The sequence below is a fragment of the Merops nubicus genome, unplaced genomic scaffold (genome assembly GCF_000691845.1).
Source record: "Merops nubicus isolate BGI_N331 unplaced genomic scaffold, ASM69184v1 scaffold32905, whole genome shotgun sequence".
Lineage (NCBI taxonomy): Eukaryota > Metazoa > Chordata > Aves > Coraciiformes > Meropidae > Merops > Merops nubicus.
This window is the reverse complement of record NW_008610882.1, coordinates 1-13,649: the sequence shown is the minus strand read 5'-3', so window position 1 is coordinate 13,649 and position 13,649 is coordinate 1. Positions and strand designations below refer to the sequence as shown.

The 13,649-nt window shown below is 50.4% G+C and overlaps 1 protein-coding gene across 1 annotated transcript; it reads right to left on the bottom strand.

Moving 5' to 3' along the window:
• Window positions 1-2,604: 2,604 nt before the first annotated feature.
• On the bottom strand, window positions 2,605-13,578 carry NRIP3 (nuclear receptor interacting protein 3; the record flags this gene model as incomplete). Its single annotated transcript, XM_008941050.1, has 6 exons — window positions 13,405-13,578; window positions 7,230-7,409; window positions 6,352-6,434; window positions 3,211-3,350; window positions 2,799-2,851; window positions 2,605-2,702 (listed from the first exon to the last, which is right to left on the bottom strand). Coding segments are annotated over exons 1-6 (728 nt in total), but the record flags the coding sequence as incomplete, so codon positions are not given.
• Window positions 13,579-13,649: the final 71 nt, after the last annotated feature.

Genomic DNA, 13,649 nt, shown 5'->3' with positions numbered 1-13,649 from the left:
TGTCCATTCTGCTCTGCAGGTGAGCAGCAGGTGACGTAGCAGCGCTGCTGCTACAGGACCATAACACCGAATGCCATGTTTGTCCTGGCAGAAGCTCCCACCTGCCCTGAGGGGATCAAGGTTGGGTTTGTACTTAGGATCCCAGGCAATTTGCAAATAGGTATAGAAAAACGTGGCATCTCTGGCAGCAACACAGAAGCCTGGCTGGAGGTGATGACCCACCCCAGGGCGCAGCCTGGGTGCTGCTGGTGCCTCAGGCTGGGTGCTGGGGGGCAGGCAGAGGCTAAAAACGTGGCATCTCTGGCAGCAACACTGAAGCCTGGCTGGAGGTGATGGCCCACCCCGGGGCGCAGCCCGGGTGCTGCTGGTGCCTCAGGCTGGGGTGCTGGGGGGCAGGCAGAGGCACCAGTCCTGGCAGCAGGGGAGAGCCCAGGGCAGCTTGGGGCCATGTGGTTCCTGAAAGGCCAGTGAGGCTCCCTATCTGCTGCTTTACGGACAACATACTTTTGTCCTCCTTTGTTGCTTTCTGACTCAATACAGTGATGAATTTTTCTGGTGATTCCTGCTACAGAGGCAGCCAAGACCTGCCCAGAGATCCCTCTTTGGGGAGTTTTGAGTCCCAGCGGTACCACAATGGGCTGTCCCTGTGCTGGTGCCAACCCAACAGCAAGCTGGGGGCTGCAGGGGATCACCCCAGGAACCCTCCCCAAACCCTGTTTCTGTGCTTCTGCCATGCCACTGCAGAGAAGCCCATAACCCATTAAAAATTCTGTAATTGTTCTTTCTCGTCAAGCCAGCAGCTACATCCTTAATTATATGGCAAGAATACTATGCTAACAGGATGAGCTATAATTCCTAGGTGTATTAGCATTGTTAGTTTACTGTAACTTCCTGCTAATGGTCATTTGAATGTGGCAATATCAATTAAGTGAATATAAATGCTTAGCCCCTGGAAAAATCATTAATAAAAATTTCATTCTGATAGCCTCTAATCACAGCTAAATACAATTACTCATATGAGGCTGCTATAAAAAGTGTTTTTCTTGTCACAAGAAATTCGTAAGTTTTTCCCAACTGTTTGTAATAAAGAGGACACTATATAGAAAATTCCAGAAAATAAGCACACATTTGTTTCTCAAAACCCATAGATAAACATGACAAAATCTCTAAATTACTGGCTACTGAACAGGATTTCACTTAGCTCTACTCAAGCTGTAGCCTAGTATATATGTTTTCAAAGCAGCATGCTGCTGTTTCATCTGGAACAGCTGCACAGGATTTCTTTGATGTCAAGCTCTTGTTTGGGGATGATGTTTTCATTTCTCTTTATTCCTCCGAACTGCTGAAACAGGAAGGAAAAGATGCTCAATAAAAAAGGCATTTTTCATGGGGAAAAGAAAAGCCACAAAATTTGTCTTCAAATGAAACACCAAGAAATAATGCAGTGGTGACAGAACTACACTATTCCTCTTGCATCCCTCTTTCAAAGGAGACAGGAAAACAGCCTGTGGTTTTGTGCTTCAGCACGGCCTCCCCGTGGTGCTGTACCAGGTGGTCCCTGGGCTCACACGCTGGTAGCACCCGTGGCCAGTGGTTGTTCTGTCACCTGGGCACATGGTGGGTGCACCTGTGCTCTCATCCTGACTCCCTGACCTAGTCTGTATGTCCCTCATGTACTCCCCAAGGAATGCAAACACAGATAGCTGAGGAAGGTCTGCTTCTTCCTTGCTCCTGCTCAGGCTCCTCAAGCTCGGTGGTGCCCAGCACAGCAAACTCAAGCTGAAGAGTGGCTGCAGGACATCCAAAACGGCTGTGGCTGGTTGTGACAGGCAGCTAAAGAAGATGCTACCCTGCATCACTCACCACATGCTTTCTCATGTGGTGGGCAGATGCGTTTTAGATGGCTGTGTCCACAATGCTCACTGCTGAGCACTCTCACTGCCTGTGAAGCTGGAGAGCCACATAAGTGCAAATCTCCCTGTCAGGCACCCAGTACCTCCCAGTTTGATAAGGCAGAGGCAGGAGCCCATGATACGCCTCCTTTTCACAGTGCTTGGCAAGGAGGAACCCCCACACAGTGCCTGGAAGGAGAGGGACTGCCCTGCCCGCCTGCAGAGCCAGCCGTCACGAGCCACGCACATTCAGGAGATATCAGAGCCCACAGCAGATTTCTCTTTCCATAGGCAGATAAAGCCTGAAAAGTGTGGGACATGGGGAGCACCTGGCAGGAGCAGGCAGGGGAACCAACACCGTTATCTCCAGGCAGGATCTCTCTGCTCTCTTGTGCTTTGCAAAACATTCATGTGGGTTTACTTGCCTTGCTTTGCAAATATTTTCCAGAAAAAAAGGTTTGTTTGGGAACACTCTCAAAGCAGCACTCAAGGAGTCTTCCTAGTGACCTCCAAAAAGTACATTTCCTAAGGCATTTCCCAGTGCATGTCATTTCAGACATCTCCCTTACTGTACCATGCTTACTGGAAAAAAAGCAGCAGAAGCAGAAAAAAGCTGCAGAAATAGGCAGGGACTCTGCTTTACAGCTCAGTGAGCTGATGAAAACCCTGGGGCTCCATGGTGCACAGGCAGCCCACCTCCCCAGCAACTTACTGCTCTCCCTCCACGGTGCCACCACCGCTCACAAACGGGACTTCTGCCCGGTCCGTCTTCCCCAGAACGAGATGGCTCTTCTCCATGTTTATGATGCACTAGAGAATAAATACCTTTAGGTAAGAGGGAAAAGTGCATTTCACAGTGGTCCCAGCTCCCTGGCGTGGGTAAAAGCCCTGACGGAAAACTCCTACCTTCAGAGATTTCAGTGTCTGCAGGCCAATGGAGAAGGGTTTCTCATGGTCTTCTGAAAAATAGGAACAGATTTATACATTCAAAATGTTCTCCCATTTTTGTCAGTGATTCTGTCCTTCTTCCATGGCTCAATAAAGCCCTGTTTATAAAGGGAGTGAGTTACTCCAGAGGGGAACATCATCAAATGAGTGCAGGTGGACGTGCCTGCACGGAGACACGGTGGTTGCTCCACTGGCACGGCAGAGCACGAGCCTGGTGCTGCCAGCACAGCCCTGCTGAACACAGCATCCCCCCCGCCCTCCACCCGAAGGGCCAAACAGACTTTTGCTGCCAAAAAAGCAGCATTTCTGTTTTAAGTTTAACGTGTTTCTGAAGCTTCCTTTTGCCCCGGGGCAGGAGGGCGGCACTCACCCAGGACGAGGGCAGCACAGGGCACGGGCAGCGCTCCCACGGCGAGGGGCAGGCACTCCACCCGGCCAACCGGCCTCGCCCCGCGCGGCAGCGACACCAGCTCCTCTTCACCGGGCAGTGCTTGGAGCTGCTCCTTCAACCTGCACGTTGAAAACGCCTCTGACACGAAAGGGTCCTAGTTTGGCTGCTCCAGCAAGGAGTGTTTGGAGAGTACTTACGCCTGAAGTGCTCTCAGCTGGCTCCTATTACCACACTGTTACTGGAAAGCTGCTTCCTTGGCAGATTTTCTGTGATGCTCTGCCTACAGCCAACAGCCTACACCCACATCAGACCATAGTATGACCCATGACACAGCCCTGAGGCCTCATCAGCTCTGGCCTCAAGGAGAGCTCTTTTCTGGGTTTTGCTTTTTACCTGAGGAATTTTTTTCTACATTTCCTCAAGACATGGGGAAGCTGCTGAATCTAAAATTGCTTCTAAGGCAGGTGAGTGTAAAGAAGGGACGCTCCACTCCAGCTCCCACCAGTGGAGCCACAGACACTGTGTCCCCATGCCTGATGGCTGAGGCCACACACCCCATCCGTGCTTGTCAGCAGGTGCTGCTGCTGGGTTTATTCAGAGGAAATGGGAACAGATCAATCCCATTCAGGCCTCAGATAAAAGCTGCATTGCTTTTCAGCTATTTGAGGTACCCTTCTGCTGTGCAGTGCTGCACAGCAGCACTGTGTCTGTCTGTCCATCCCCTCCCAGAGCCAGAGGCCTTGGGACTGCAATGGGGATTGTAGCACAGGTACAAGGAGCAGCAGAGAAGGAGCTGGATCCCTCCTGCAGCTTCCATCAGGGACTGGCCTTAAAAAGCAGTGGGAACACATCAAATTATGAGTAGGCTGAGTCAAGTTGGGATGGCTTTTTTGAGTGCAGTCTACTCCAATGGCTTCTCTATCCACTCAGAGGAAGACTTTGTGGTCTTTATTTCCCCCTGTTTGTCCCCACCACAGGGCAGGGGCCACGGTGCTGGGGCCAGGATCTGAACAGAGCTGAGATACAGCTGAGAATGACTCCTTGCTCTGGCACCTGCTGACCCAGAGGGCTTCCCGAGACGTGTCCAGGGCTGCAGCCAGGCTGCAGGGGCAGGGCAGAGCAAAACCACCTTCGAGGAAGCACTTCAGCACAGCTGGGACAGACCCAAGGATGGGCAGCTAGCACATAGGCCACGGGTGGCTGAGAGCTGGCCAGGCTGCTGCGAGGAGAGGAGAGCCGCTGCTGCCAGGTGCAGCGACACGTCTTGGAGCTGGGTTTGAAAGTGGCAAGTGGCCGGTGTGTGGTGACCAGAGCTGCCCACAGAACAGCCACACCTACACCTGCACAGGGGATTTCTGACCCTGCAGCAGCCCATGAGCTAACCCCACTGTTTCCCCAGGGGCGAGGGGAAGAGTTCAGATAGCACCGTGACGAGATTTTTCAAAAAGAAGGGAGGAATTGAGCCTGTGCTTCAGCCACACTGAGGCTGCTTTTAGGCACCAAGCCCCCCGAGACCTCAGCAGCAGGACCTGTCCCCAGAGCTGCTGAGCCTCAGCTGCAGGCAGCAGCACCCAACAAAACACACTGCGGGGCCCTCCTGCCCTGGCAGGAACAAACCAAAAATCACCTAGCACGCCTCTGCCCTTCTGCTTTCCAGGGCTGCATTTAAACACAACTTGTGTTTTGTAATTGCCACAGAAGCTGGACTGCTTTGAGGTAAAACATCCTGAAGCAGTGGCTCTTGTCCCATGGAACCCACGGCGGTGGCAGCAGAGCGAGCCGCACATCAGAGAGGGTTACAGACCCTGGCTGTTACCTGCTCCGTCATCTCCCCCAGACACAAACAGCAAAGGAGCCGCAGGCAGCTGTCCCCGGGGCTGGCTGTGGGATGGGGTCCCCCCAGCCATGCTGCCTGCACATGCACCCCCCTGGCCCCAGCCCCGTGTCCCACCCAGAGCTCACTCATCACTAGTGGGTACAACTGCCAAGGGACATGGGCCTTTTAGCCACAGCTCTCTGGTGGATAGCTACAGAAGTGGTTGGTCTCACTCAAACCAGGAGGAAATCCCCATAACCTCGGAGCAGAATCTGGGTCTAACCTATACCTTAAGCACCCTGAAGGGGACGACTGCTGAAGGACAGTGCTGCAAAAACTGCAGGGGACACACAGTAACACAGAGAGCAGGTGAACTGTCACAGAGCATCGCTGTGCAGCTCAGGCATGTTGAGCAGCCAGCACAGCATCTTACAGGATGAGACCCCTCCAGTGCACTGTTATCATCCCCAAGCTAGGCTGAGCAGTTCCACAGTTCATGACAAGTTTGTAGGAAGCACGGACACCTTCCAGCCACTAAATACTGTTGCACCAAGAAGGGAGTTCCCCAGGGAGCAACTGCAATTGGTCTTTGCATAATGACTGTGAGTCAGTGATAAAAAACAACGACTCCATGGGAATTAAGTGCCAGAGTCTCCTTGATACGCTGTGTGCTGATGTCTGATCCTGCTCCTCAGAGATCAGTGGGAGTTTTGCTGCAAATGGCTGGCAGTCAGCTCTGTAACACTACATAAATACATTTCCTTTCCCTTCAACCAGGATAAATTTGTTACTGGGAGTACCATCAGACACCAGATTCTGAGCATGTGCATGTACATAACCACACAGCTGCTTCACCCCCGTGCTGGGGCCTGTGGGAGCACACCCAGAGGCCAGGTCCCTGCTCCTAAGGGGAGATCTGCAGGAGTGGGCTGGGCTGACCCAGCTCCGTGCCTGCCCTGGCAAGACAGACGGTCAGGAGCGATTTCAGCTGTTTCATGAGGCATTGAATGACAAACAGGCAGGCAATGAAAAATACGAATGCATCCAACCCTCTGAAGGGATTTACTCGAAGATTAATATGTTGGTACAAGTGGCTTTCTATTTCAGCTCGCTGCAAGGGCATTTAAGAATAAGCCAGGATTTGGTTGTGATAGGAGGCTCAGGGGCTTGCCCAGACAAAGCCCAAAGCAGCACCTTCCAGAATGATTATCGCTGGCATGAGTGAAGTCCCAGCCCCAGGAGCACTGCCTGGGCTGCTCGGTGCCACAAGCCCCCACGAAACAGAAATGCAGCTGGATATTTACCCAAGCCTGTCCAGGCAGGCAGACGACATGAGGTTGTACTGTGAGCCGGTGTCCACCACGGCCTTCAGCTCCTTCCCTGCACACTGCAAGAGACAGGAGACGACGTGTGGGATGCAGGATGAGCACAGGGTGTTTGGTATCTCCACTCCACACACACACACTGGTCTGCAATGAAATACTGACAACTCCTTGTGCCAGCCCATTTCTGCTCCACTGCACGCTCTGTGCCCACACGGTACCACCCCGTCCACCCCAGGCACACAAGAGCTGGCTCTTGAGCTGCTTTTTGAGTAAGATAGTGCTACTAAACAACACGGTATTGGGTCCTGAGCCCTTCCCAGCAGCATCTGCCACTGCAGAGAGCAGAAGGAACAGCCCCAGGCAGGAAGGGATATTGTGGGAAAATACAAAAGAGAGCAGCATCTGCCACTGCAGAGAGCAGAAGGAACAGCCCCAGGCAGGAAGGGATATTGTGGAGAGTGGGAAAACACAAAAGAGTGTGAGAGTAGGGAGAAATGTGAAATTACTCTTGGGGAAAGAAGAGGAGTGGCACTTGAGGAAAACCAGTAGACTGTGAGCACAGAGATTCCTCATGGATAATTATCCTTAGTGTTTCAGCATGCTGCCCTGTCCTGGCTGCTCCCTCCACCCTGATATCCAAGGAAGGCACCCATCATATCACTTTTCTCTGTGATACCCAGGTGGGCATCTGTGCCACAGCAGCCCTGAGCTGCAGAGGGAGAGCATCGCACAGCAGCAACAGCCCCACTGGAGTGCAACCCTGATCAGGGAACATGGAGAACAAGAGGACAGCCTGAGGCTGTCAGAAGCAAGTCCTGGGGGGAAAAAGTCCCAGAAGGCTGGGGAGAGACTATTACCTGGCAGCTCACCACTATGAGCTCCTCATCGTCCATTTTCCCTGAGCTGCCCAGTTTGGTTTGGTTCAGCTTGTTGGTCTGTGCTGAGACATCACTCTTCGGAGCCCAGCTGCCTCGGCTGCTTCGTAATTTTGATAAATTTGTCTCCATCAGGCGCTTCTGCAGGACGTTATGTGGTTGCTTCAAGAAAACACATGCACAGGACAGCAGGGTGAAGTCAGAGGAGAGCCACAAAGTGACCGGCATTGCCAGCTGGCTTGGGGTGCCAGTGCTGTTCTCATGACAGGAGTGCCCCAAAGTCTCACTCTTCCCCATTCCCAGACCACATGTACTCTTCCTAGCCTGCATCGGTTTGCTTTCCTTCCAGCTCCAGCTTACCTGGCTCTGGCCAAAGAGAAGTACTTTGTATTGGCAAAGGAATAATCCTTTCAAAATACTAACCAGAATTTGAAGGAATGCCTTTCTTTTTCCAAACTCGAGTTCAAGATTTGCTTTCATATAGTATCAAAACAAGTTAGGTTTTTCCAAGCTGATGTTTCACCCTAATTTCCTTCATTGGTTGATAATGATATTAGGAATTCTGCAATGATGTGAAAGCTAAGAGGTAACAAATTACCTTTCCAATTACATGCACCAGCTCAGTATGAACGAGGTGTCTGGACTTACTGATGCTTTCACTGAGCATTGGCATTGCTGGCACAGGAAATACCTGTGCCCAGACTCCACCTGTGGCCATGCTCTTTGTGGAAATTGACCCAGAATTTAAGAGGCAGATTTGGGTGTCTTGCGAGTTAGCTCTTACAGATGCAAGTGAACGAGGCACAGCTGCAAGAGCTACAGATGGTGTCTATGGTCAGACCTGCTCTGGCCATTCGATCAGGATTGGGTCTAAAATTGCCCTATGTCTCTCTCTCCTCTACATTTGTATTTGGCTGCTAAGGGTGAGTAAATAGGACCAATCCTGGGTGCCATGCCATGGGAGAGAAAGGAGAGGAGGGGCAGAAGTAAGATCTGAGGTAGGTATTCTCCCAGGAACACCCAGTGCTTTATACAGCAGCTTCTCACTTTCTCTGTCATTTCCATTTGCTCTGTGAGAAGCATGTTCCCTCACAAAATCTCCTCCGGCTGCCTTCCCAAAAACCTTTTTATTGTCTATGTTTGTCACGGATGGATGCACATTCTCGGCTGGAAGTGAAGTGATTCTGCTTGGTTATCTGCTCGTTTCTCTGCTTAGCTAATCTCTCCCCCCAATAACTGCCCTTTCGTTATGATTTTAATTTATCTACAGTGAGACCTTCTTACTAGCTTATTCCTGAATTTTTGCATTCACATTAAATAAGTATTTGTGTCTGCAGAGATATCTAAATCAGCAAACCTCCTCATCCCAAGGGAATTTCAGTGGGATCAGGATAACTTTGAAAACATGAGGCCATAGTTCCCCAAGCTGGCCAGCGAGCATCCTCGTGCACAGCACCTTGTCTTTAAAATGGTCTGTGCAGCATGATAAATAACAGCACTTACAAAAGGCTAATGCAATTTGCCATCATCCAAAAATAACTGCAGCCATGTTAGTGCTTCAGATCCTGCTGTAGTTATAACACAGGCAGTTAAACTGGACCTGAATGAGATCAGGGAGATGCCGCCAACACCAGTGGTTACCGGGACACGTAAACTCCTTCCCTTCCCTCCCCGCCCCCCTTTTCAGTGTTCTTACTTCTGCATACAACAATGGTGACTTGAAAGGAAAGAAAATTTCAGGCCCATTTTTGGTTGCAGGTGCCCTGTGTGACCAGCACACTAGAGAGCATGTCCTGTGTACAGGCAATAACACAGCCATGCTCCCAGCCACGGGGGCAAACCACACCTGACAGTGCACTGCCTCCTTCATGTACAAAACCAACAAAGCTCCAGCACTGCTGGTGACCACTGCCTTCCCAAGGAGCCTGAACAGCAGAAACCAGCATTACTTACCTGGACTAAAGGCAGGCAGACTGATTCCCTGAGTAACGGACCCTGTGCTGAGGGACAAGCAAATCAGTTTGGAAGTGTGGGCTCCCTCACGTGAGGCCAAGGCCACAGTGCACGGGCAGCACCGTAATCACCTCCAAGGCTCCTCATCTGAGCGAAAGTGCAAGCCAGGGTTTGCATTCTTCTTACCCTTTATGTTTTCCTGAACTCAGGCACACATCTGGAGCACTCATTCTGCACATCATCCAAAAAAACAAATGAGGGAATAGGGAACTGGAAAAGTAGATGGGTGAAGTTCCCAGCTGGCCAGAAGACAGCCTGTCACACAGTGGTCACCTCCTCGCATCCAGTCCTGCTCAGCTAGGACAGAGAGAAATTTCTGCACGGCATCACCCAGGGCAGTGTGGGTGCTCATCTGAGCTGTCTGGCCTCAGCCACATTGCCAAATGCGTTTGGAAGAACAGGCTGGAGAACAGCAAATCACCAGCACGCTCATCATTGCCTTTTTAACTGGCAGCTACCCTTGTTTTAAACCTAAATTTGTTTTACAAGTTCTCCTATGGATTGTTAACCAGCTACATATGTGGGTTTTCTCAGGCCCTGGTTTTATGACTCTTATGTAGGATCCATTACCAAAAGGAAAAAAAACAAGCACTCAGCAAACAGGAGTGACCACCACAAACAGGACTGTCTGCTGTTGATGCTTGCTCTTCTGGAAGCTGCAGCAGATCCTGCCTTCAGGGAGACAAATGTTGCTTATGCTGTGCTCCAATACAGAAATAATCTAGCAAGAGGGGGCTGAAAAGGCTCCCTGGGGCACCATCCTGTCTCAGGCTATTAATTAGTTCCCTTTAACTTGTATTTCCCTTGACTTTCATGTGCAGCAGAGTGAGGGATGTTAGTCACACACACGACTCAAGTGATGGATATGTAGTTGATAAACAGATAATATGCCAGGGGACATTTCCACACATTTTACTGGGAAAGTGCAAGCAGGCCATGTCTGTGAAGGTGGCAGAGGAGGAAAAGCTCCCCGTGACAGTGTGGGGGGAGGGCAGCCGTGTTCTGCCTCCTGCACGGGCTGGCCACACAGCCAGGATCACTGTTTGAAGTAACCCAGGTTACCTGGTTCTGTTTTTCTATGCATCGCACAAAACTGTTGCAAGTTTTATAAAAAAAAAAAATTGTTATGTACCATTGTATAAAAGAAAAGGTAATTTCCTAGTATTGTTCAGCACAATACAAAAATAAATCGGGATTTTTTTCCTAAGATATCTCCCTTTCCATCCCTAAGACTTTGCAAAAACCTATAATCCACTAGAAAAGTCACAGCGGGAACCTAAAAGAAGTCAGTGGACACACCAGCTATTGCTGAATCTATTTATCACTGTCTGTCAAAACCACACAAAATTCTGTCCAGTTTTGGTCCCCTCTAATTTCTAAGCAAGCACATCACTGCAGCTCACAGTATCCATCCCTCTGGCAGGTTCCACACTATTTTGGTTTCTAGATCTGGGGATAACAAGGCTTATCAATAACAGTATCACCCAGGTGGAGATGAAAGTCAGGGAAGATGTCAGCTCCCCCCCTCCCCAAGCCCACTGCAGGAGGCTTGCCCTCTCTTCTGTACCTAGACAGTAAAAATAAAGAGTTTTAAACACACCAACAGAGATTATCCCAAGAAATAACCAGTGTCTCTCTCTTCTTCCCATCCTTCATCCAAATTCAACTCTTCTACCAGCAGCCAGTGCTCTCATACTGTCAGCCCCTGTCACAGGGGGCTGAGGTGGAACAAGAGATGCCCCCTGCTCCTCTGCACTCCCTGGGTGCTGAAGCAGCAGCCAAGGCTCTGACCAAGACAGTGCGTGTAACATCAGCTGGTTTTGCATTTTAACCAAGATACAACAAACTGAGGAGTGCACAGTGGGAAAGGGGAGGAAACGGACTGCACCACAATGTTGCACCAGCTACAGGAGCAAGAGACAAGGCCATGGGGACACGCAGAGCTCTGCTGAGAACCTGGGTGTCCTTAGGAGACTCTAAGGGCATTTTGGGAGGGAAAAATGCTTTCTTTTGTTGTTTGTTGCTATTTATAACTGTTTCCCAGCTTGTTTTCAGGCAAAGCCCCTTCAAACCAGTCCTGCTGCTCTCGGGGCAAGAGTGAAGTGTCAGAGCATGAGGAGGTGCTGCTAACAGCCAGCACGCCTTGCCCACATCAGGCAGGGGGGCACAGTTACAGAGCCAGAAAGCCCAGATCCCAGCTAACAACCATCTCGTGCCAATTTTCTGGCCTTTGGAGAGGAGGCTAATAGCATGGCATTGAAATGAAATGATTCCTGCTCTGTATATCCAGCCCTACATTTGCCCAGTTCAGTGGAATGTATGCTGTGCTACAGTTTGGTCTTATACCAGGCAAACAAAGTCCAATACGTAAGAGGAGTGAGGAGTTAGAAGAGTTCACTCTAACCTGGAACTATACACTGAAAAATTCTTGGGGCCATGCCAAGGCGAGGGTCGCACATTTTGGAGGCTCTTGGTGCTTCTCCGGTCTTGGAGGTTCCTGACCTCCCACTCCTCCCCAGGACAGCTCTGGTGACATCCAGAGAGCCAAGGCCCGGGGAGACAGGCGGGGTCCCCCCGCAGTGCTGCTGGCTGCTGCCCTGGGGGCAGGTGGGTGGCCAGGGTGGTGCTGGTGGCACCAGTGCTTTGCTGCAACAGCACCCACTGCCCCGACTCTGAAACCCTCGGCATCTGCCCCGGGGCTGCGGAACGGCCTGTGCACGGGCCAGTGCTGCAGCTTCTGGGGATCCCCCTGTGCCCCACGGGGCAGGCGGCTGTGGCCAAAGCAAGCCCTGGCCATGTGTGCCCACTCTGCTGTTACCCTTCGCTGTGGTGAAGGGACAAGATGGTTTTGCGGTGGGGTGTCCCATGCCAGTTTAGTTTTCACCCCATCCCTGGACACAGAGCCCCCCACAGCCAGGGTAGCTGGGGCGGGCGGTGCGCCTCTGTCACACCACACCCCTTTTTTTGTCCTTGGATGGGACCAGGAGCTGTGGACCTCTCCAGAGCTTGGGCATATCCCTTCACACGGACCCTCCACACAGGGGCTGTGGGTGCAGCAGGGGTGATGCTGCCGCCCCAGTGGGCACAAGAGCAGGGAGGGAAACTGAGGTGATGTTTCTGTGACCGGGGCTGTGGTGACAGCCCCACGCTCTGCCCTGAGCACCAGGGCCAAACGAGATGTCAGAAAAAACACTTCCATGCACACTGCAAAGAACAGCCAACTCATTCCACTCATCTCAGCCAGGCAGAGCCAAGCCTAACCCAGCTGAGCAGGAAGGCTGTGACAGTACGAAACTACCCCACTAAAGATAAAATTATTCACTTTTTTCAAAGAACCTGTATCAAGCATGGTAAAAAGTAGATATTGTGTGTTAGAAGGTGCAAGAAACTTGCAATCTTGGCAAAAATTGGCCAAAAATAGTAAAGGAGCTGTCCTAGATACAAGGTATTTTTTAGATTTTGCTCCTTACATCACAACTTTCAACATTACATTGAAATAGAATGTCCCATTAGAGAAAGCTCAAACGTTTGTGGACATTAGCATACAGCAATGCTCTCCATCCCCTGGGCATGACTGTATGTCAGCTACAGGATCACATGGATCATTGCATATGTAAATTTTAAACCTAGAATTATGTATCTTAATTTTTTAATATATGCACAAGCCTTCATCAAAGCATAATCTTGGCAATTTTACATTTTGAAGTAGTAGTGGTTGCACTTTATCGAATCTTTTATGATTATATGTTGTGTGCATATAGGCATCACAAACATATGTAAGTATTATATGAAGCCATTTTGATTTATTCCCATTCAGAGATGTCTGTACTGAAAACAGTATCACAGTATCCCATTTTCAAGGATGTGTAAAAAAAAAAAAAAAATATAAAAATAAAAGCCCTTAGATCCAAGTGCCAGGCATCTGAAAGCACCTACCAGCAAAAGGCAACACTGGTAGTAAGTAGCATTGTATTTCTACTCCCTTCCTTTAATGTACAAAGCCTTATTTTTAAAAATCAGTTTCCACGAGCAAGCAACTTCTCCTAACAGAAAAAAATGTAATGAAGAAAAAAAAATACAACAGAAAACCATCGTCCTGCCAGCTTCTAAAGCCTCCTTCCAGTAAACACAGTAAAAGCCTTACGGTATCTTTTGAAGTCCCCAGCTTCTTCAGCCCGTCCAGCGGGAGGAGATCTGCAGAATCCTTGTGGATAAACTGGACTGTCTGCTTCATCCGCCTCTGCTGGCGGAGAGACGCCGCTTCCCGAATCTCCGCTTCTTTCCTGCTCGGCTCTGTCAGGACCCCCGAGTAGAACATCTCCCCAGCGGGGACGGTTTGCCTCTGAGCGGAGTCCCCGGCGGGCGGCGCGGCGGGAGCCGGGCAGGTAC